The sequence below is a fragment of the Scardinius erythrophthalmus genome (genome assembly GCF_964197995.2).
Source record: "Scardinius erythrophthalmus genome assembly, chromosome: 1".
Taxonomy (NCBI): domain Eukaryota; kingdom Metazoa; phylum Chordata; class Actinopteri; order Cypriniformes; family Leuciscidae; genus Scardinius; species Scardinius erythrophthalmus.
Genome location: NC_138221.1, coordinates 16,041,406 through 16,066,893, shown reverse-complemented (window position 1 = coordinate 16,066,893; position 25,488 = coordinate 16,041,406). Strand labels below are relative to the sequence as shown.

The window sequence follows — 25,488 nt, the reverse complement described above, 5'->3', positions numbered from 1 at the left end:
AAAATTGTCCCAGCTTTAAGGGTGAAAAAGTTAAACTAATAGTCATACACAACTTTGTTCTGTTTGCAGAATTTAAGCATACAATACACACAAGACAACTTCTCTCCTCATCACTAAGTTACTAGCGTTCGAAAACTTCCTTTGAACTAAATCCTCTTGTTGACAAAAATAAACATTAATCAAATTGTGTCATTCCCATCAACAATGCCTCATTGAAGACACTGTGTCCTTTACTACACTTTAGTGGCCACTTTGTGTAGCGTACTACAGAGTAATTCATGACTCTTAAAATGCACCAGAACACAAGAAATCCCATCTGAATTTTAAACATTTTCATGAGGGAGGACTTGGGACCTCACTTCACTCTTTTGCCTAGGGCCTCCAAATATCTTGAAACGGCCCTGCTACTAACATAGGCTATGTTACATAGCTTACATATAGTTACATAGGCTTCTTCAATGGTCTAGTGGTTAGAGCTTTTGCCAAGCGTGTCAGAAGTTACGGGGGGTCTAATTCGCACTCGTATAGGTTTTTTTTTCAATCAAAGCCAAATATGTTCATCAGTGGTTGTATATCAAGCAGGGACTAGGCCCGTCACGATTATGACATTTGGCTGACGATTAATTGTCTAATAAATAATTGCGATTGTGGCGATTAATTGTCTGTTTTAGGGCTTTGGCGATGAATTGTCATACAAATTGTTGTGATTATTGAATTTAATCCCTTAAATGTCACTAGCAAAAACAAACTTAACGCCTTTAAACATTAAAGTAATTTATTCAATGAAAAATATGTATCTTTCAGAAATGTGTACATTTAAAGAACAAATACCATTTTGAAAATATAAATAATAGAAACAATCACCATAAAATGACCATAACACAAAAAAGACTGTCAATATCTCATTCCCAACTAAAGTAAAACATAAATATATTTTACAAATTCAAAAATTCTGTAAATAACGTGTTTCTTTTTCTCAATACTCCTATTTGCTGAAAGTGAAATACTCAGTGGTGATTGGCTAATTCTTTTACCAATGTCTCTGCCTATGCATTTGCTTCCACCTCCCCTTCTCTATCCCCTCAGACTCGTGTTTCACAGATCCAGCACATCAAGGGAAGAGGCGCACGGTGGTTAAACTTACAGTGGTAAAATTAAAGACAAGAAACACACATTCTGACACATAAAATTAATAACTGGGAATTTTATTGACATTAAATCGTCCCTCTGCCATTTTGCATGATTCTTTGCAGGAGACAGATTTTTCTTTCTTGATCACGTCCATCAGGTCTAAAAGACAGATTAAATCAAGTGAGTTTCTATGGAATATTTTATGCAAACAACCAGCTAATCATGGCTTACTCATGCAGTTTAAAGTGACGTTCAAGACATTCTCCTGACTCTACCAATACTCTACTAACACTCTAATGAGAGTTAGTCAGACATGAAGGTACAACATTACTTATAGTGATTACTTTACTTTACTTTAACACAACAGAATGTGTTAAAGGGACCATCAAAATGAAGTGAAACCATGTTTTGTAATCTTTTAAACTAGTAACATCTATCTCTTGACCCCCTCGCTTGTCAATGCAGGCCTCTGTTGTTGTTGTTCCTTCCCTTTAGTTTGGTTTTATACATAGACAGTAAAAGAAATGGACACAGCGACCCCACAGACTTCAACGGAGAAAAGTGAAGTCCATTAGAAGCACTCACTTCCTGATGGCCTAGCGTACTGCGCAGACTTAAACTAAACTTGACGACGTAGATGTGACGTGAGCAACCCGTCTGACAGTTGTGAGTCTTCTAGTAGCTGTGCCGAGAGAAATCTGAATCATTCCCTCCGAATCTTGCAGAGACGGCGAGTGTGAGTAGGAGCTGTCCATGAGCTACTTTTGCTAAGTATTCTGATTAATTATTTTGCCTCCACGTCCCCCCGATTGCCTGCGCGCTTCTCCTCTTGTCTATACGGTCATTTCTCTACTGTGCGACAGAGAGTCGCGTGGTTATGACGCAATCATTAGCCTACTTTTACAAAAACGGCTTCTACGGGGCCATAGCGTAAGATACAAGGTAATGGAGCCTTTTATACACTGTCGTGTTTCTTTAGAAATAAATAATGGACAAATAGAGTCTTTAAACGCCTCAGATGTGAAGTTACAGTATAGAAGGTACGCTTTCCGGATGCTGGATTACCCCTTTGGTTTTATACTGGGAATAAACAGGCCAGGCCAGTGCTGCCACCTTGTGGAACAACTGATTACTGCAAAACAATGCAATTCAATGTGCGACCTGCGTGGCAACATTAAATCAGGTGGCACACTGTCTTTACTCATTTTTTTTTTTTTCACACGCACTGTATGCGGACCCTTGTGTACACATATAAACCAATATACACTTGATTAACAGAAATAATCTTGAAGCATCTCATCTGTGTATCTTAATAATCCCCATAGCAAATACAAAATTCTGAACGGCTGTTTGAAAACATGAAAACACTGTTTGACATTCTTCTCCATAACAAGTCGGTGTCAGAAACAGAAAGTTGTGCTGCGCTGCTTCATATAGTGCTTTATATCTGCTTTTCCAGGAGCGCCACCTACAGTGAGAGAGTGAATTTGCATCTACTGCTATTTTTTGCATTGGTCTGAACAGAGAAAATGCATGTGAAAATCAGACTGAACTTTCGTGTTGGTGTGAACATGAGTTAGTAGATACCAATCAACCAACAAAATGTGCTCTCGCTCATCGTGGCTGTTGGGAAACTAACTTACACAGAATTGTTTCTCAGCACATAAAGATGAACTACTTACCGTTATCTCAGATTGTGTTGGATGGTTACACACGTTACACATGGATCTTCATGTGTCGCTTCAGGTGACATTTAATAGAGAAAATAATTCCACACTGATCACACTTCAACTTCTCTCCAGTGTGGATCCTCTCGTGTTTTTTCAGATTTGATGACTGACTGAATCTCTTGTCACAGTGTGAACACTTGTAAGGTTTTTCTCCAGTGTGAATTCTCTGGTGCCGGTTTAAATTCTCCGCTGTAGTAAAAGTCTTCTCACACTCAAAGCACACGTACTCTCTCACACAAGTGTGAATTTTCTGATGTGCAAGTAAATATTGCAGCCCTGAAAAACTCTTTCCACACACAGAACATGAATGCGGCTTCTCCTTCATATGAACTGTCAGGTGTCTCTTCAGGTCTGATGCCCTAATAAATGTTTTCCCACACTGATCACATGAGAACGGCTTCTCTCCGGTGTGGAACATCATGTGTTCCTTAAGATTTTGTTTGTTTGAAAATCTCTGTTCACACTGATCACATGTGAACGGCTTCTCTCCAGTGTGAACTCTCATGTGTCGCTCAAGATTTTGTTTGGTTGTGTAACTCTTTCCACACAGAGTGCAGGTTGTAGATTTCTTTGCTCTTCTTTTCTTTAAAAATGTCTTTTTAGTCTTTGAGCAACTCAAAGGTTTTTCTCCAGGTTTGACATGATGTTCCTCCCTCACTTCACTCAGTTCTTCACTCTCCTCCTTCACTTCTCTCAGTTCTTCACTCTCCTCCTTCACTTCACTCAGTTCTTCACTCTCTTCAATCAGGTCTGACATGAAAGAGAAAATTGAACTTTTATTCATCAAAAGGACATAAAAATGATGTAAGACAACTGCTACATAATATTATCATCTTGAAATTTTTATTTTTTAAAACAATATAGAAAAATCCCACGGTAATAAGCAGGTTTTCTGCTGATACAAAGCTTAATGCTAATCGGTGAACTATCATTTTAAGTTTACAGTGTCCATATAAATTCCACATACTGAAAGTCAAGAGTGACCGCAGCTTTAACTAGTTTTAAATTAGCTATTTTTATTAGCATTATCTGTGTCCTACATGTGTCACTCAACCCTGTTACTCCTGACATGATTTTCCTTATAGTTACTGATAAGGTTGTATTTCTTATAAATAATAGAAGTGTCATATTTATTGAGATATTTCTTCTTATAATAACTTTGGTAACAGAGTTGATGAATGTGATCAACACTGTACAGTTTGTGTAAAAACAGAGACAATGGATTGAGATTATTTTCTAGTCCTCCCATCATGCAGCAGAAAGAGCCCAGATGATGTCACTTCCTATGTCACAATTTTAAGAAATGCTCTGTTTTTAAAATGAGTCAAGTTTTGCTTAAGTTATGCTTATAACCCTGTCAGCCATTCTGGAAAGTTAATTTACTTGTTATAGTTTGTCGTTTACTCTGTTAATTGCTAATGTAATTATAATGATAACTATATTGAAAAATGTCAAACATATTGGCAACATTGTTGCAAATAAATGGGTAACACTTTATATTACGACCCGCAAATAACTGCGTAAGTAAACCGAAACGAAAGTAAACCGGTTTAGATTATGCGGCGCATCCCATGCAACAAGAGATTTAAACACAGTTGCCAAATTGCTTTATGTTACACTTACTCTCACTTGTGTAAACAGTAGGGTAGTAACGGTTCACAAAATTCACGGTTCGGTTCGATACGATACACTTGTCACGGTTCGGTACATTTTTGATACAGCAAAAAGAAAGAAATGCCAGAGAAATTTCCTTGATTTCTTTTTTTTTTATTATTATTTTTTATTAAAACTAACATCATAAAGTATGATATTTATTTTTACTTTGAGCAATTCTGGAGCTATAACTGACTCTTCTTAGGAGCATATAAAACAAAACAGCTCCTTGGAAAAAATATTGTAGTAGTTATAAACAAAGGTTTATTTTAGTTCAGATTAACATTTGAGGGCAGCAATTGTATTCATAATGTCAAAATAAAACCGACGTAATGTTACCTGAAGGCATTATAGCAGACTATTCCTGCCAAACTTCCATGGTTGCAGTTAGTGTTACTACAGTAAAGCCATGGTGAATGTTGCTGATCTACACTGGATAGTTCATTCATTTCTTCCTGGTTTCCACGTCAGCGCTGTTTGATCCGTTAATAACGGAGAAATGTGAATGTTTCTCATTAGATCTCGCAGCTTACAAGCCCGTAGGCAGGGGGGGTTCGGGTGGTTCGAACGAACCCCCCCTCACTGCCAAAGGTCCAGAATTTAAGTGTTTTTTTTTTTATGTGATTTTGTCATCATTGTTTTAATCAATGCTTGTGACAAATATTCTGGGTTGCCGTTTCAAATTAATATGATTATTGTAGCTGGACTTGTGTGTGTGTGCCGCGGATACCTGTCAACACTCCCGTTTTTCCCGGGTTTCTCCCGTTTTTTAGCCCTATCTCCCAGACCCCTCCCGGTTTGTTATTTCTCCCGGGAAACTCCCGTAATTTGCATGGCCCAAACACCTTTAATGTATAATCGGACCAATATGTTTGTCTAATGTTGACCAGTTGCCAGACATCTTGTATTAAATGCATTATATTCACACAATCCACACACCATATAGCCTACAATTTCAACCCATTATTGTCACTTCAACCTGGCAACCTATAACCCAGTTGCGCAGTCGCGGAAAGTAGGCTATAACCCGAAAACGAGCCGATAGACATGGCAGGTGAGGGCCGGATTAACCATGGTCACTTGCTCAGGGGCACATGACATCTAAGGGGCACTGACAGGTAGGAGGAAATACACAGAAATTTAATAAAGTTATCAAACACTTTACAGTCTTCACTGCATAAAGTGCATCTACGCGGGTTCACGCAGACTTTCCTCCCTCCCCGCTGAACGCCAGCGATTACTAATTCGTGAAATGCACTCCCGCTGGTTGAGCGCGGTAAATTCGTTTTAGGTTTGATATTAGCCGGACATTTGTTCTATAGGGTCGGGTCTAACAAAGATATCAATAGCAAGATTAGTTTTAATATTATGTGACCATTGTATATCGGCATGATGAAAATATTAATTCAAAATCATTCGTGCATTAATGCTGCATAATTATACCTGAAAATGCTTTGACGCGTTTCCACAGCGCACAATGCTTAAGGGAACGTCTGCCAATTCCACCAACTGCGGTAAACGTAGACTATAATTTGTATGATTTAAAATTACTTTTAACATTTAAAAACAGAAGTTTTCAAATTCCAAAGCTTGCAGAAGGTTCCTAATGTCAATACTGACTTAGGCTACAGCTTTAGCCTTGAGTAAATTAACTTGTCTAAGAAAATTATTCATAAAACGTATGAATATCAGTTGAGCCTACTTCACTGACGAAAATGAAAAGACTAAGTTCAGCTTTAGGAGGGGAAGAAATAGGCCAGGATAAGAAGACTGAGAGAAAAAGAAATATGAAGATGAGGAGAGGTATTGACAAATAATCTAATGATAGGTTTTAAAGCTAGCCTATTTCTTATAATTTTTTGGCCTTCAAAAGCCCTAAATTGCACATATGTAGATCAGAGAAATCCAAATTTTCTCGGGGGAGCATGCCCCCGAACCACCCTAACTACGCCGGGGCCTTGACTCTTGATGCCCAGGGCGCAGGACATAAAACAAACAAAATACAAAAGGACGAGAAAAAATGCGAAAAGGTCCACTTTTGGAAAAAAAGAACCCCCCTTTCAATAGTCTGGCTACGGACCTGAGCTATGTTATTACTTCTGTGGCGAATTCAAATGCTTTCTTTACTGGATCTCTTATTAGCGCTGTGTATTACAGTGTCGCTTGATCAAGATCGGCTCGCGCTGCTTTGGTCCAAAATGATAAACGGTCCGTCAACCACACAATAACGAGCAGTTTCATTCCGCTTGCATTACGTTTGCCATTTGATGTTGGACAATGTTGTGGTCGCGCCGGCGGATTATGAGCGCGCTCACCACGCGCAACGCGCCAACATTTGAAATAACGGAATTTTAAATGTATTTTGAAATTTCAAAAAATTGAATCTGAAACAATTTTATAAACAGCTGATTTCGAAAAACATTGGCAATGCTATTTATTGGCTTTTCTTACTAAACTACTTAACGTTAAGCCAAAAAAAAAATAGTTGCTGCTATGATTTTAATTTAGAACGTACCATGTAGTACTTAGTACTTACCTTATCACATTGTATTGCAATGGCATTTAAATGTCAGGGCAAATATACTGTTGTAATTAAAAGTTTTTTTGTTTTTTTTTTGTAATTACTGTGCAAATAGTGTTGTTTCGTATTGTTACATAGTAAGTAGTGTTTGTTACCCGTTTCAACTGTGTATTTACAGGGTAAGTGTAGGCCCTAACTCCTGCGGGCTGTAAATTAAAGTGGCGCTTGTTACCCCCTTGTTCGGTGTAGTTACAGGGTAAGTGCAGTAAATATACAATAAAGGATCCCATTTAATTTCTGACTTTTATTTTACAAAAACATTTCAAAACACTTTTTCATCTTAATAAAGCATTGTCTTTTCTACAGTATACTCAAACAACAAAGTTTAATTTACAACCCACAGATGTCAAAATTACCCTGTAACTACATTGCACAAGAAATTTTTTTTGCCAGAAATGTGATAAAAAAAAAAACTTTTATATTTACATTTATTCATTTAGCTGACGCTTTCATCCAAAGCGACTTACAATTGCTAGATATGTCAGAGGTCGCACGCCTCTGGAGCAACTAGGGGTTAAGTGTCTTGCTCAGGGACACATTGGTGTCTCACAGTGGATTCGAACCCGGGTCTCTCACACCAAAGGCATGTGTCTTATCCATTGTGCCAACACCCCCACCCCCACCCCATTATATATAACATACATACAATTTTTGCCTAGAATATATTAACAGAATAGGTACCTGTTATTTTTAAAATAATTACATTATAAATAATTTTCTTTTATATCTGGTTGTACCCCTTTATTACCCAAAATTGTACGTATTGTTCCCTTATACCTACACGGAGGTACACTATAATTACAGAAACGTACACCGTAATTTCGGTTTACTCACGAAGTTCTTTGCAGGTTGTCTATCTGCTTGTTACCCCTTTATTACCCAAAACTTAATTATTCTTCCCTTATACCCTACACCAGGCATTCTCAACCCTGGTCCTGGAGGGCCACTGTCCTGCAGAGTTTAGGTCCAACCTTGATCAAACACACCTGAGCCAGCTAATTAAGCTAATTAAGCCTTTCAGGATTACTGGAAAGCTACAGGCAGGTGTGTTTGATCAAGGTTGGACCTAAACTCTGCAGGACAATGGCCCTCCAGGACCAGGGTTGAGAATGCCTGCCCTACACGGAAGTACACTATAATTACAGAAACGCACACCGTAATTTCGGTTTACTTACGCAGTTGTTTGCGGGTCGTAATATGAAGTGTTACCAATAAATGTTACATAGCTAGAATATTTAGTTTGACCTGATGTTGACAAACAGCATAAAAGTGTATAAACTTCCCATTACTGACCATTTGTTGAAAACTAACAATAACATTTGACCCATATCATAGTGTAACTGTTTATCTAAAACTGATGAAGTGCTTGAATATTTCTAACATGAATGTTCTTCAGCATCATGAATGAATGAAGAATAAACACCAACCTCTTTGTTCTTCAGGATCTTCAGTGTGTTTCATTCTGCAGGGTTCTGGATCACTCATGTTCTCACTGTCCTCTTTAATAAACTCAGTCTTTGCAGATTTCAGCTCTTCCTGATGCGTGTCTTCACTTGTAGCTGATGGGAATTTACAGCATTTATTGGGGAATTACAGTGGGAGGAGCTTCACTGATGATGTGACTGATGTGGGAGGAGCTTCACTGATGATGCAATTGGTGTGGGAGGAGCTTCACTGATGATGTAATTGCTGTGGGAGGGGCTTCAATTATAGTCAATTTTAGTGGGAGGAGCTGATCTGCCCAAAATAAAAATAAAATATATCAGTTACTGAGTTTGTTTTTATACTTATATCACATATAAGCATTTATTTCTGTTTGTCTCAAAAGTAACTGATGCTAATACACAACTGTTTTTTTGTTTTTTTTGCACACAAAAAGTATTCTCGTCACTCACTAAACTTATGGCCGAGCCACTGTAGTCATTAACAATGTCTTTACTAACTTTCTGGGCCGGCAAGTTTCAATTACAATAGAAGCATATGGAGGAGTGAGACAGCTCTCAAAAAAATATCTTAATTTGTGTTCCGAAGATGAATGAAAGTCTTACGGGGTTGGAACAACATTAGGGAGAGTAATTACTGACAAAATTTTCATTTTTGGGTGAACTAACCCTTTAATAAATAAATACCTCAGCCTGTTGACACCAATGAAATGAGCTTTAAGTGGCCATTTACAGGAGATCTGAAGACATCAGCATAATAAATGAGGTGAAAACAGGAACTTTTGACGTGAAATATGGGTATAACTAGCCCATTTACTGCCCTAGTACAGCAGTTGTCACTTTAAAAGTATTCATGTGAATTAAATGTTGGACAATGGCCTCATGATCACAGTATGCTAATGCTGTGAATCTGATGCGAGGGAATTGCAGAGTGAGGACTGATGTGTCTCTCACACCTCTAACACAAATATGTGCCATTTGCTTCACAGGACAAACACGCTTCTTCCCATTACTTACTATGGATGTGTTCTAACATGTTTGGTCTAATCTGACAGCTTATGAACTGAACAGAATTATGTTGAACTAGACATATTAAAGTATTGTAATGTACAGTCTAGGCACAGCTGCTGAAAGATGCGCTGAGGAGATTATGTTAATGTACTTCTCCTTCCGTCTTTAGGTTTCGGTGTTGATATTGCAATCATCTTTAACAATCCCTTGCTATGGGTATAATAGGAAAAGGAATGTTTTCCTATACAGTATGTTGTCCCATTCTACTGTGTTTGACCGGTAAAAACAGATTCCTGACTTTCAGTGTGACGATGTAGGAGAATGCAGCAGAACGGACGGTCTTCTGATTTTTTCCTTTTCATACACACTTTTTGCATTGAATTTCACTTTTAAAAGCCACTTTAAAACCAATTAAACAACTAAGGAAGAGTTTACAAACTATCCGGTGCACAATGAGTAACGTCAATCCTAAACAGAGAAGTGCAGCGTGTATATGAGTCTGGAAGTTTGGGTGTAGATGAATCTTCAGAGTCTACCTTTATTTGAGGACGCTTAATCCCAGATTATCACGAGAGAGCTGATTTGTAGCACTCAGTGCAGTTCCCTGGAACTCGTCCTGTGAGAAGTTTCCTTTGCTCTGGCCATCAAGGTTGTCAACATCATAAGTGGTAAAGACATGCCGATGAAGATTAGTAGGAAGAACAATGAACACTGTGCGTGCCAGTGACTGTTTCACTTCCATGATTCGTTTATATGACACAGAGAGCCCTTCTGCATGTGCTTCATCGATGTCCCCTTTCCGGCATCCACTTCCATGCAATTTTTTTTGAGTATGCCCAGTAGGCGTGGGTTACAGGCCAGCTGACAGTCTTGCCTGGGTCCGGGATGAGATAATTTTAGATGGGCTAAAATAGCAGAACGCTATTTAGAGAAGATAAGGCAACTTTTTTTGGGCACAATTCACACCCCGCGGTAATTCAAGAGAAAAAAATCTCCAAATGCTCCACGTGAAACTGCGGTCTTCCGACCTTTAACTGTCGTATCAATTGACTTTGATTAATATGCACGAGGGAGAGAGAGCAAGACAGCGCTCGTGTTGTTTGAAGACGTGAGAGAGCGTGCGCGCGGCCGGGGCTCTCTCTGCTCGTTATCGCCCTGTCATGCGCAGCAGTCATTCTACTCTACATCACTTACCGATCAAACAAGGCTTTGGCAGGACAAAAAAATTTGCTTTGGCAGGCCACCAAAAAAAATTCAATGCAGGAAAACCCCTGACAAGTCTCGTAAACGCTGTTTCTTACCTTGCTCTACGTTGACTTTACTAGTTACAGCTTCACCGTCACCACCTTTTTTTTAACTTTTTGTTTAGAAAATCTCCCAGGGCTCTATTTTCTTCTTCTCTTCTTCTCTTTTCTTTCCTTTTCTGAGCAGTGGACTTGTCCTGAGCGGACATTTTGAGCGTACTGAACATCAAATTTTGATCAGTGGCCAAACCATTTTTTTGTTGGGGGGTGGAGGGGTTCTTGACCACTATTTCAAGGACAGTTAGGAAGAAAACAAACAAAAACTTTTATGTAACTCAAATATAACACTTTTTTTTTTCCACAAATAGGCCTATTTTTTTTTAAAGTATTCCATAATTTAATGAGGGCCCAGTTCTGGACAAAAGTCACAAACTGCCCATTCTATGAAAAACACAAAATAAATCTATCATGGGTCACTACGAATAACATTTTAACAGTCACGTCCGTTACTGTAAACCGTTATTTTTGCATGATGCTGCACGGATGCACGCCAGTAGGTAATAATAATAATAATGCATTTTATTTAATGGCGGCTTATCATAACACCCACGGTCACCTCACAAGCAATATACAGGTCACTGCATAAGACAATACACACAACAAACAAGCCGCATATACAAATAAAGTGCATTTAAAAGACTCAATACAACATGTTATAAAAAAGCTTGTATAAAAAGATATGGCTTAAGACGCGTTTTAAGTATAAGTGAGTGTAACACTGGCCATCGCAAGATTCTGATCTGTGGTTTTAATATTTTAAGTCCTTCCAAAAAGTGTTAAAAAAAATCAATTATTAACAATCATTTGTTTGGCTAAGTATCTGAGAAGGATTACATACCTAGCTACTAGCAATCTTCTAGTGCAAAAAAATACATTTAGACTTACTCATGATTGGTGTGTGTGGTCTTAGAAGGCATCTCAGTCTTTAGGCTTTGCCGAAATCTTATAAATTTAACTTGATCCTTCATTTTCGAGGTTTTTGAAGCTTTACCAGAGATTTGACCTCTGCTTCACAACATTCTTTCCGTCAAGATTTGTGGCTTAGATGTTTTATCATTTACAGAATATGAAAAATTGTCAATTTCATAGTTCAGTTGATCTAGGGTGAAGTGTTTATCCTTGATTAACTGATGTAGAATCCATCTGAGAGCATTAGGAATAACTCCCTGCAAGATGTCATGCATCACATCAGGTGGAAACGTGAGTTGTAGGAGCATAGTTAAGAGATGAGAAACAGCACTCTCTCTGATGTACACCATAAACGGACCCATTATCAGGATTTTCACAGACAGCCTGCAGGTGGTATCTGTAATTAGCACTGTCTTTTAGAGTAAAGTCCTCTTCTTTGAATTTGGTAATGATGTCTTCTTTTGTGGCCATGCAAAAACGACATATTCTCCCATGTGAAAAATTTGTTTTTCAGCCCAATCAAAGAGTGAGCTGAAAGATTGTCCACTGAGATGGTGACTACTGTGCCATAGAATCTTCTGCTTTCCCCATTACATGACAGAGTCACTCCCTCTTTCTCAAGATATGTCACTTCTTCAATCAAAGGCTGAAACAGATTGTTATAGTTGGTAAGATCTTCTTCAATATACCGATTAATACAAGTTTTGATGTATATTTCTTATCGATGTTTCCGAGTTTAAAATACACAGCTGTCAGTTTATGTTTTCCCCTTTTAGAGCCTAAAGGGTTGACGATCTCAAATTCATCGATGTAGAAATGTAGACGTACATTGGATAAGGAAGAAAGCTCACAACTTTTGAACTGGTCTCCATCAGTGTAGTCCTCCATAACATCCTGATGTTTGGGTGTTTTCTCTTGGTTAAAGGAGAAGTTCACTTTTAAAATGAAAATTCTGTCATCATATACTCACCCTCATGTTGTTTCAAAGCTGTATGAATTTCTTTCTTCTGCTGAACAGAAAGGAAGATATTTAGAAGAATGTCAGTAACCAGACAGGTCCCATTGACTTCCATAGTCGGAAAAAAATATACTATGGAAGTCAATGGGACCCAAAAACTGTCTGGTTACTGATATTCTTCTAAATATCTTCCTTTCTGTTGAGCAGAAGAAAAAAATTCATACAGCTTTGAAACAACATGAGGGTGAGTATATGATGACAGAATTTTCATTTTAAAGTGAACTATTCCTTTAAGCATTGCCCACACATCCTCATTATGAGCAGTCTTTCTCAGCAGAGCCTTGATAGGTATGTACTGGAAATGCGCACCATGTCTATCTGTTTGATCCAGCAGAATTTGTACAGGTGCAATGTATTCAAGTTCATCTTCACAATAGTACTCAAGCATCCATTCACTACTGATCTGTTGAAGGCATTCATCAAACATATTTTGCTGATCAAGTAGTTCAGATAAGTTGTAATCGGCATCCTTGTTTACAGAAAAGATGGTGTTAAAATTTAGAGAACAATGTGCTATCACATACATTTTCTTAATATGGGGATAAACAATTAATCATGATCAGAATCTAATATGGGTAGAAGAATGTCAATGAGATATATAGCAGTGGTTCTGCAAGCCTGTTATTTTTGTACTGATTTTAATCTTTTTTTTTTTTGCCATATATTTGTCCTCCGATTACACACAAGCTCCTCGGCGCCGCGTTTGCGCAACTCATGTTTCGCGCTGTAGGGGATTTAAAAAAAATGACGTGAGTGGAAGGGCGGCGCCGGGGCGCGTGTGTGAGCGGGAGGCAGAGCGGCAGAGAGATGCGACAGAGTTGCGAAATGGCTGTTATTTCAAATAGCGCGTAGCATATTTTAAACTAATCGGTTAACTGGTTTCAACCGGCTAATGAGGCTCGGTGGTCGGTTAAGAACATTTTTTGTTTTCGCCATCCCTACCCCAGACCTGCTTGGTTTACAAATATTCGTCAAAATGTCTTCCTTAGTGTTCATCAGAACAAAGAAAATGATATAGGTCAGACAATTTGCGTAACTGATGACAGAATGTTAATTTTTGGGTGAACTATCCCTAAAAAATGTGTAATACAGCCAATACATGTATAACGTTATACCGTTAAGTTTTCTGCGTTCAAAACGGTTATACTGGTTGTACGTTAGATGGCGCTATGGAGAAATTTTCCCTGAGCAATTGCGCAAAAATAACACTAGGGAGTTTGATTAAAATCTTCAATTTAGTTTTATATATTTCTTTATTTTAACTCGACATTAAAATGAAACTGAATAACGTTAATTAGCTATAATTAGTAATGAATTTTAGTTGAGAACCACTGATGTAAATAATTTAAAAGAATATAGCTTAGGCCTTATATCCATAAGCCAACTAAAAATACCTTTTATTACCTTATTGTTACTAAAATAAAAATGAGGAGGTAGACCCAGATATTTTTCTTTTGTTCTAAAAATGTTCTAAGAACATTAGCATGTATTGTTCTATAAATGTTTTCAGCGGCTAGTTTTATTTTTGTTCTTAGAATGTTCTTTTAAAAGTTTGGAGAACATTCTTTAAAAACATTTTTTAAATGTTTAGCGATAACATTCTTATAACATTATTCTCTAACGTTCTTATAATGTTTTCAGCGGGTAGTTTTATTTTTGTTCCCAGAATTTTTTCTTTAAATGTTTAGAGAACATTTTCTAAAAACATTATTAAAATGTGTAGTAGTAACATTTTTATAACATTATTCTCTAACATTCTTATAATGTTTTTAACGTGTAGTTTTATTTTTGTTCCCAGAATGTTCTTATAAATGTTCGGATAACAATTTTTTAAAAACATTATTAAAATGTTTAGTAATAACGTTCTTATAACATTATTCTCTAACGTTCATAGAACGTTTTCAGCGGGTAGTTTTATTTTTGTTCCCAGAATGTTTTTTTAAATGTATAGAGAACATTTTTTTTAAAACATTTTTAAAATGTTTAGTAGTAACATTCTTATAACATTATTCTCTAACGTTCTTATAATCTTGTAAGCAGATAGTTTTATTTTTGTTCCCAGAATGTTCTTTTAAATGTTCGGATAACATTAGCCTATTTAAAAACATTATTAAAATGTTTAGGTGTAACATTCTTACAACATTATTCTCTAACGTTCTTAGAAAGTTTTCAGGGGGTGTTTTTATTTTTGTTCCCAAAATGTTCTCTTAAACATAAAAAATGCTTAGCTATAACATTGTTAAAACATACAATTTTATTAATCTCTAAAATAAAACAAAAATCTAACAGGATTATGAATGGCATCCACATAAATTATTAGAAGTTCTGTGTACAGTAGATGCCCAACATTACATGAAGAACTCAGTAAAGTCCAATGTGCAATCACACGTCTTGACTGCTGTTTGCTCAGAGCGCTCATCATCAGTCTTTGGTTGTCTTGGTTCTTGCAGAAAAAGAATAAAGTCATCTGCATTAATAGGTGTTCTACTGTTCTTCTCTTCTTGTTTTTCAGCTGCTATCCCAGTTAGCAGAATTGAGCTCCATTCTCTGTGTGCATGGTAGAGTTTTTCCTCATAGCCTATAAAAGAAGATCATGCAACAGTGTAAACAAAAATAATACAAATACATATTACATATTAAGATCACAAGCAGTATCCCAGTTAACACAGAACATTCCCCTAATGTTATTTTTTGGTTATTTTTTTGGGAACCAAATACTTACGTTAGGGGAACGTTCTGTTTTGGTTTTATTTTTATGTAACAATAAAATAACGTTCCCAGAACGTTGCTGGGTGGTTACCATAAAAAATAGCGTTCTGGGAATCATAAACTAACATTCTGAGAATGTTCTGGGTACCATAAACTAACGTTATGGGAACCAAAAATTGTTAGCTGGGATTGACTTTGAAAACTTTCAAAATTAGCCGGCCTAATTATTAATCAGAAATAAATTAGATTAGTTTATTTAAAAGTATAAATACGATACCTTATGAGTATCTATTTTGTTTTTGTAATTTAAAACATATACTTAATCCATTATATACATGTTAATAACACAACTAGAGGCTAAATTATTTTAACAAACTACAAACTTGGCTTGAGAAGTGTGAACCTCGAACTCAGGTCGCCTTGAGCACAGCTGCAGCATGTCACAGCACTGCCCACGATGCTTTTGCTCTGATGTAACAGCTCATTTTCATCAGTTATATTGTCTATGGATTGTAACATTTCTTACAGATTTCTGCTTGTTTTAAATCAGATACAGATAAAGTAGAACTGCATTTGAATGCATTGGCGATGGAACAATTTCTAGTGTGATTTAATCATACCTGTGTATCGTCTCTTTGCTATTAGCTAAGCTGTAAGTTTTAGTTACTTCAAAAGCAGAAAGAAATAAATGCTATAACTTCTGTTTCTACGCAGTTTCTTATTGAGAAATCACAGGACAGTGTTGACACTAACCTTCTGTGCTCCAGTAGGTTTCTGTGTGCGCACAATCTGCATGTTAAATGTGAGCTACTGTCTGTGCATATGAAAGCTTGTTTCCGCCATGGAATACAATTTTTAAAAAAGGTAATTGCGACTCACAATTCAAACTTTTTTTCTCAGAAGTGCGAGATATAAACTCGCAATTGGCTGTTTGAAAGTCAGAATCACAGGATAAATTAGTAAAACCTGAGAAAAAAAAGCAATTCTGGCTTATTTTGTTTTTGCTGTCTTTTCTATATGAGAACATTAATGCACTTCATACAGCCGCTCTGAGAGTCACTTCAGCAGCATTTTAGCTTAATTTGAGAAAAACTATCATCATATCATAAAACACGTCTACACGGCAATCCGTCAAATAAAAGTTTGGTTTAACCTTTGAAGAAAGTTTTGCTTAAATCATTACATTTTAAATAATTGGTTATAGCAATTTAATTAAACCATTAAAATGGAATCAAGAAAACAAACAAAAAAAAACTTTTGGGAGATGCGAGAGTGAAGTAGTCCAGTGATAATTAACAGGCAGCCATGGTTAATGCAATTTGCAAAGACCCGCCCCCTTTAGTTACTGTTGCTATGTCCAACAAGCCATGGCGCTCTCACGCCACACATCATGTATGAAAAATACATTGCGGATCAAAGAAAAAACGCTGAAACGTCCTAACGCCGAGACAAGACAGAGCAGGTTACTTTTGATATGAAACAAAGTCTCAACGTTTAATTTGTGTAATTTTTGTAGAAAAAAAAAAAATAATTTGTAGAATAGAAATGTAAAAAATAAATACCTGTCAATCAAACTCCCTCGAAGGGTGAATTCTGAGGGGAGTAAAAAAGACAGCTCACAATTCTGATATTTTCTTGCAATTGTGTGTTCCTGCCTCACAATTCTGAAAAAAAAAAACTGTAATTTACTGATGGAAACAGACAGTAAAAAAGTGGACTTCAAAGATTTCTTATTCTGTAGCTCCCTGTGGGATTTTTTTGACAAGTCCATAAAAATGCATCCATCCATGATATAAGTACTCCACACAGCTCTGGCAGATTAATAAAGGCGAAAGGTGAAGCGAAGTGATGCGTTCGTGTAAGAAACATATCCATATTTTAGGGCTGGGAATCGATTAAAAAAAAGTAACTGATTATTTATACAATTTGCTGTAATTAAATGCAATTAATTGCATTTCCCCCAAGCTTGTAATCATCAATATTTAAACTTAGAATAACCTAATTAAACAACACAGGAAAAAAAGGAACAGAAAATAGCCCTGTATTAAAATAATATTAAACATCAATATATCAATATATTATTATTTTTCAATAATCAATCAACATAATCAATTTAACAATTTATTATTATTTTTTTTTTTTACTAATTATCAAAATAAAACAGTACAAAGCTATTATTACAAGAGCATGTGATCAGAGCAGGTAATTCTACCATTGTTGCCAGCATGACTATACCAGCTCAGTAGGGCTATTTCACAGAAGTCTACTATTGAGAAAATTCACGTTATTTGACTTTGCTTTTCCAGTGCATGATCGGTACATGATTGGAGCGTTTGGGCCGTTAACGACAGAGCAGAACACGCAGCGCAAACACGGAGCAGAACATTGAGCAAAGAGCTCAATGTTTGCTCAGTGTTGTGTGTGTGTGTCAGTGCGCCGACACACACACACGGAATGGAGAGCGCGGCGCGGAAAAGACCCGCTCATGAAAGCTGCGCGAGAATAAAACCTGATCGCCGAACACGGCGGGGCGGGACGGCATATTTTGCAGCCTTTTCCGCAACAGGAAGTCATTAAACCGAGGCAAAAAAAGTGCTGCGTTAATTGCGTAATTTTTTTTAATTACGTGCATTTCAAATTAATCGCAAAGATTAATGTGTTAATTCCCCCAGCCCTACCATATTTATAACTTTATCGACTTAAATAACTAGCTTCCAGCAGACATCCATATGCAAGTCAAATTACGCCAAAAGAGTTACATAGTCAACGCATCGATACGCATACGCGCCTGCAAGGCTACGCATCGCTACACTTCGGCCGCCATTATGCATCTATGCGTAGCAAAAGGTGTCGTCCCAGTTTTTTATACGCGACACACCATTGTATGCAATACTATGCGTTGTTGGTGGGGGCAAAACTGCAAGTTGCTTGCGTCCGACATGTAGACTATAAAAGGCTCTTGTCGATGTATGACGTAGGAGTAGCATAAGCTTTGACGGCTCTCGCGGTTCAAACAAACAGGGCTAGGCAATAAATTCAAGCTCCTCCCACATTTCTCTTTATATGATTCTCTTTAATAATAATTTTTTCTAAAAATCTCTGTGGAAAGAAAGTCAGATATAAATCTGGCACGAGGGAGAAAAAAATATATCATTTTTATTTTGGAGTGCATTGTGCCTTTAAAATTGACTACGGTTTTATAAAATGCAGTGGATACTTACTAGTGATGGACTTGTTTCTCTGTTGGTGCCTGTTCTGCTCCGTGAACATTGTTCCAATGCTTGACCTAAAGAAAATTTAAAAAGTGTGTTAATGTGTGTTAACAGACTAATGATCTGGGTGACATAGGACCATTTTTTTATGTTTTCCTTAAGTGTTAGGCTATATAAATTTGGTTAATTTAGCAAAGGACCCTGGGAACATGTCCTAAAAAGTTATCTCGTTATTTACCGGTACTCCATGTTGTTCCAAAACTGTATGAATTTATTTTGTATAACCTTAATTAAGATATCTTGAGAAATTACTTCACTGTTTTGTTTTTTTTCCATAAAACGGGTTCCAATGTTGTTTTATTCCCAACATTCTTGTGTTTCACAGAAGCAAGTCATACAGGTTTGAAAATAATTTCATTTTGAAAGGACATTTATGTTATGTATAAAGACACAATGTTCTCAGTTCACTCATTGTAAAGCTCCTATATGCTGAGGTTTATTTTATTTTTTTCAAAATGTTGCAAGTAAAATGTTCAAATTGTGTTAACACATAACATTACAAGAATGTTTTATAAAGAACATTCAACATCTCATCTCTCAATGATATCCTCAAAACATTTTCCTAATGTGACAGAGAGAATGTTCTTCTTTTGTTTTTATGAAACATTGGGACAATGTTATATTGAGATCATTGTACAACTTTAACTTTAACAACATTCCCAAAATATGCTCAAAATGTTGCAAGTAGAATGTTCTTCTTTTCCTTTTATGAAACATTGGGACAATGTTATTTTGAGATCATTGTACAAACTTTAACTTAAGCAACATTCCCAAAATATGCTCAAAATGACAAAAGAAGAATGTTCTTCTTTTGTTTTTATGAAACATTGGGACAATGTTATTTTGAGATCATTGTACAAACTTTAACTTAAGCAACATTCCCAAAATATGCTCAAAATGACAAAAGAAGAATGTTCTTCTTTTGTTTTTATGAAACATTGGGACAATGTTATTTTGAGATCATTGTACAAACTTTAACTTTAGCAACATTCCCAAAATATGCTCAAAATGTTGCAAGTAAAATGTTCTAATTGTGTTAACTCGTCACATTAGAAGAACGTTTTATAAAGAACATTCAACATCTCATCTCTCAATGATATCCTCAAAACATTTTCCTAATGTGACAGAGAGAATGTTCTTCTTTTGTTATCATGAAACATTGGGACAATGTTTTATTGAGATCATTGTACAACTTGTTACCTCAGAAACATTCCCAAAACATCCTTTGAATGTTGCAGTTCAAATGTTATATCTTAGTTTACATTTAACGTTATAGGAACATTTTGAGAAAACATCCTTAAAATATTCGTTAAACATTACATTCAAATGTTTTCTTCAGAACATTAACCAAACTTGTAGGGAATGTCAGCCAAAGTTCTAAGAACGTTCCCTGCTAGCTGGGAATTAGGACTTTATCTGCACCCAGTACTAACTCTGATAGAAAGTCACCAAATTATTTGATAAAGTCTGTATGGTGCCCTGTAGCCAGCACAAATCTCAAATGTGTTTTTTACACTATATTGTTACATTAAGCACCAATGGTTGCAAGGAACACACAATGAAGATGAAGATCAGGTATAACGTCTTTAATAATCCACTCAGAAGGTAATACAAACAAGATAGGCAAATGAAACCAGACAAATGAGAACAAGGCAAATGAGGGTAAAATGACAAACACCTGTGCAGAACAAATGAATGACCACGACGACATATCAGTGGCAGGAAAACTAAGACGAAGGTGATCATGTGATTGAGGAAACAAACTAAAAGTCAATAAAAATGAAACTAAGTGAACAGAACTGTGACATCTATAACTTAATATCTCCAGATCACGCAGTATAACATGATAATCAGGTTTTGTCGAAGCCAAGCAATTGTTTTTAATTCATGAAATCATTAATAACAAGCAGATGTTAGAAACAGAAAGCTGATTTATATTCATCTGTTTAGTCACATGATGTCCAGGGGACAAAGTATGGAAGCCTGTTTCCATCACAGTTGCGCAAATAATGTAAATACGGAAGTCACAATAATGAGAAATGGTGTCATACTTAAGACTTAGAAACTTTCTCATAATAATGACTTAACATCTCATAATGAGAAATGTTCTCATAATAATGAAATACTTTCTTATAATTCTAACTCAATATCTCATAATAATGTGAAAAATGTGAAGCAGAATGCAAGCAACCACCAATATATCCTGTTGCTCATCATGGCTGTTTGGAAACTAACTTACACAGGAGAGACTTTAATGCTCAGCACATAAAGATGAACTACTTACTGTGATCTCAGACTGTGTTGATCCGGTTTCTCCACTGCATGGATCTTCATGTGTTGCTTCAGGTGAGTTTTAAAAGAGAAACTTGTTCCGCACTGATCACAAGTGTGCGGCTTCTCTCTGCTGTGGATTCTCTCATGTCTTTTATGATCTGCTGACTGACTGAATCTCTTGTCACAGTGTGAACACTTATGAGGTTTTTCTCCAGTGTGGTTCCTCTCATGGGTTTTCAGACTTATTATTTGACTGAATCTCGTGTCACAGTGTGAACACTTGTAAGGTTTTTCTCCAGTGTGAATTCTCTGGTGCTGTTTTAAAGATTGTGCTGTAATAAAAGTCTTCTCACACTCAAAGCACATGTACTCTTTTACAGCAGTGTGAATTTTCTCATGATTATGTAAATTACTCTGCCGTGAAAAACTCTTTCCACACACAGAACATGAATGCGGCTTCTCCTTCGTATGAACTCTCAGGTGTCTTTTCAGGTCTCGTGCACTAAGAAATGTTTTGCTGCATTGATCACATGAATACGGCTTTTCTCCGGTGTGGATCCTCATGTGAAAATTAAGATGATGTTTTTGTGTGAAGCTCGTCCCGCACTGATCACATGAGAATGGCTTCTCTCCGGTGTGGATCCTCATGTGTATCTCAATATGATGTTTGCTTGAGAAGCTCTTTTCACACTGATCACATGAGAACAGCTTCTCTCCAGTGTGAAATCTCATGTGAAGCTTAAGATTTTGTTTGCTTGAGAATCTCTTCCCACACTGATCACATGTGAACGGCTTCTCTCCAGTATGAACTCTCAAGTGGCGGTCAACATTACGCTTGCTTGTGTAACTCTTTCCACACTGAGTGCAGGTGAAAGATTTCTTGGCTCTATTTTTCTTTAAAATTGTCTTTTTATTCTTTGAGCGACACAAGTGTTCTTCACTCTCCTCGTTCTCTTCCATCAGATCTGAAGTGAAAGAAAAAAATCATCAAAATAATACAACGAGAAAAAAAATGAATTAAAAGGACATTAAAGTAGACAACTGCTATAAAATATTACCATTTTGCTGTAAAAAAAAAAAAAAAAAAATTTAAGTTAAATAAAGCGAGTTCCCCTGTGTTCCAGTTCGGCAAACTAATTAAATTACAAGAACACAAGATTTTTGCAGTCCAGTGGAGCAGATTGTATATTATTAAATGTTGGATTTATTATTATTTGTTATACATTGAATTTATCTTAACAAAAAACACCACAGAGTGTGACATATGACAACAGTGTCTGTAGAAATTTCACAAGCTGAAAGTCTGATCCTCTTATTTAAAACTCCCTATTATTGTATTAACATATAACCTTTATTTCGCTATTAAACATTAAATTATTAATTACTAAGTTCTGTGTAAACACACAGATAAAAACAGCGCTCTGTCAGCTGGTTCTTTACTATCTAGACAAAAACATTAAAAATTCTGATGACATGCCAGATGAGATGGACTTGGTAATTGTGATAATGTGATACAGAACATTGTTCTGTTTATTTTTCAATATGTATGCATATTGCAGTTCATATTTCAGCATAGTCCATTCTCTTCCCTCTTTAGCCTATTAAACACATAAACCCTTTAAAACTGTGGTTTAAAACGAATGATTATATTTATGCAAAGTTGATAGACTTCCCTGTCGTTTATTTTTTATGTTCTCCATTTGAAATATAGTTCATATTTTGCCTATGTTCATATAAATGCTGTTGTTATAAATAAAATATGCAACTGAGAGCACTAAGGTACATTGAAGTAGCAATGTTTTTTATTCAGGTGGTTTCGAATGTTTTTTAATGTGTTTGAATTATTTTTCAATGCTTTATGTTATGTGTTATTTAAAAAAGATGCTTTAGTGACCGTGCACTTATTTATTTTTGCACTCTTTTTTACTCCTATTTATTATTTGGTTTTGTATGAAAGTGAAATGACTGAAATTACAGCATTGAAAACGAGTGTTAACCAGATTTATAGTTCAATGCTATTGCTGTAATTGTCAAAAACAGGAAAAAAAAAACAATAAATAAATATTTGTTCTGTATATCAGTTATCAGGGACATAAATAGGCAATACATAAAGGATTATTTCCTTCAGATGAGTGATGAGAGATTTAAATTGCTTAAAATATGTTTGGAATCACTTCCAAAAGGAAAATACAGTTCAGTGCAACATCTGCAGTGCAAGTCTATCACAAAGGCTACATACAATTATGATAGAACATTATAATTGTGTGTTTGGGTCATGGCTTTTAACGGTGAGACTTCTGTAATCAGGCTATCAAAAAATTTGACCACATTCATCTACCCTGTTACCAAAGATATTATAAGAAGACTAATCTCTATAACTATTAATAATTAGGGTTGGGTATTGTTTGGGTTTTTTATGCTACCGGTGCCAAATCAATACTTTATTAAAACGGTTACGCTTATAACTCTGTCTGCCATTCATTTACTTGATACAGCATGTCTATTGCACATTTTTTTTACAAACTATAAAAAACATTTTAACAAAAAATGTGAACCAGATATAACTTTAAAATAAAAGAGCTAAAATTATAATTACTTTGACCCGATGTTGACAATATGCATATTTCTCAAACCTCACTTTACTGACCATTCTTTGAAAAACAAAAATTAAACTTTTGCAGCCATTTCATAGTTTAACTGTTTATCTAAAAGTGATGAAGTGCTTGAATGTTTCTAACATGAATGTTCTTCAGCATCATGAATGAATGAAGAATAAACACCAACCTCTTTGTTCTTCAGGATCTTCAGTGTGTTTCATTCTGCAGGGTTCTGGATCACTCATGTTCTCACTGTCCTCTTTAATAAACTCAGTCTTTGCAGATTTCAGCTCTTCCTTATGCTCTGATGCTCGTCTTCACTTTGTAGGATGATGGGAATATTCCAGTATTTATGGGTGAATTGCAGTGGGAGGAGCTTAACTGATGATGTGACTGATGTAGGAGGAGCTTCACTGATGATGTGATTGACATGGGAGGGGCTTCAACTATGGTAAATTTTAGTGGGAGGAGCTGATCTGCCCAAACTAAAAAATATATAACAGTTACTGAGGTTTTTTTTTGTATATACTTATTGGTAACCGAATATAAATAATGATAAGAAAAAGAGTTCAACACATAAAGACTAAAGAATAAATGTAGCCTACATAGTAACCAACAATTACCTTCAGTCTGCTGACACCAATGAAATGAGCTTTAAGTGTCAATTTACAGGAGATCTGAAGACATCAGCATAATAAATGAGGTGAAAACAGGAACTATTGTCATGAAATAAAGAGTGTTTTCAGCAGATCTGTTAATATTGATGAGCCTCAGACTATCAACACTCATTCAACAAGCCATTCAGGATCATCAGCAGATCATCTCACTTTATTCTGAGTGTTTGCTGTTAGAAACACATTATTTGAGTCAGGATAGATGATTAAAGCCTGTAAAACTGCTCCATTGAAAGACAATACTGAAATATCTCACACTATGACAGGGATAAAACATCAATAACACAAAACATTCACTAATCACACTCATCTCCATCAACCACTACAGATAAATAATTACAGCAGCATAATGTCCAAATTAATCTAAATATAGCCAATTTGATCTTATGATAACTACATTAATCACTATAAAATAGTTAGATCATCAAAGGGATACTCAAACCTGTATGAATTTCTTTCTACTGCTGAATAGAAAGGAAGATATTTAGAAGAATTTCAGTAACCAGACAGGAAAAAAATATACTATGGAAGTCAATGAGACCAGAAACTGTCTGGTTACTGACATTCTTCTAAATATCTTCCTTTCTGTCCAGCATAAGAAAGAAATTCATGAGGTTTGAAACACTTTGAAAGTGGGGTATCCTTTTAAAAAGAACTTATACATTTACATGCACAGAAATTGAAAATGATCATACAACTTTCCAAATAGTTATGGGAACTAAGGAAATAGTTATGTTCCAAAGAGTTGCACTGTTGTTCCTAGGGTAAAACGCTATTTATATTTATTAGTAATTTAATGTCTCATGGCTCATTATAGGCTCACGTCTGTTCCAGTGTGACACTTGATTTTTGATTCATTTGATTTTCACGATTTATTTGAGATTGATTCCCATATCAACTCCCCTCACTGATCTCAAACTGACTTTAACTTCTGACTTGACGAAACAATCACACAAACGAACACAAAATCGCTCAGCTCTGAATGAACTCCTCGTGCTCGCTGCTGTTGCACTAAATGTTTATTTCAGTAGGAAGACGCCAGAAAGACGCACAAGTATCGCTGTGATCGATGAAAACAATACAGAAATGAGTCTGACGCTTAATCAAACTGTATAAAGTGTGTTTGATGGCGTGTAAATATGAGAAATACCTTGAACTGCTCTCCTCACCTCAGAAGACTCAA

At 36.1% G+C, this 25,488-nt stretch overlaps 2 protein-coding genes across 2 annotated transcripts in view; both read right to left on the bottom strand.

Moving 5' to 3' along the window:
• LOC308691089 (uncharacterized protein) overlaps positions 1–25,488 on the bottom strand; it is a 115,747-nt gene that overhangs the window by 59,690 nt on the left and 30,569 nt on the right. The gene's annotated exons all lie outside the window — the stretch shown is intronic.
• LOC308691820 (uncharacterized protein) lies at positions 762–10,380 on the bottom strand. Its single transcript, XM_081367383.1, has 4 exons — positions 10,085–10,380; positions 8,523–8,832; positions 2,814–3,611; positions 762–1,290 (listed from the first exon to the last, which is right to left on the bottom strand). Exons 2-3 carry the CDS (start codon positions 8,578–8,580, stop codon positions 2,848–2,850), a joined length of 822 nt encoding a protein of 273 aa, XP_081223509.1. The 5' UTR covers positions 8,581–8,832; positions 10,085–10,380; the 3' UTR covers positions 762–1,290; positions 2,814–2,847.

Bases quoted from the DNA above. Each gene is read 5' to 3' on its own strand.
- LOC308691820 (XM_081367383.1), bottom strand. From the start codon at position 8,580: ATGAGTGATCCAGAACCCTGCAGAATGAAACACACTGAAGATCCTGAA. The intron at 3,612-8,522 runs GTTGGTGTTTAT...CTTTCATGTCAG, and splicing joins AGATCCTGAAGAACAAAGAG to ACCTGATTGAAGAGAGTGAA.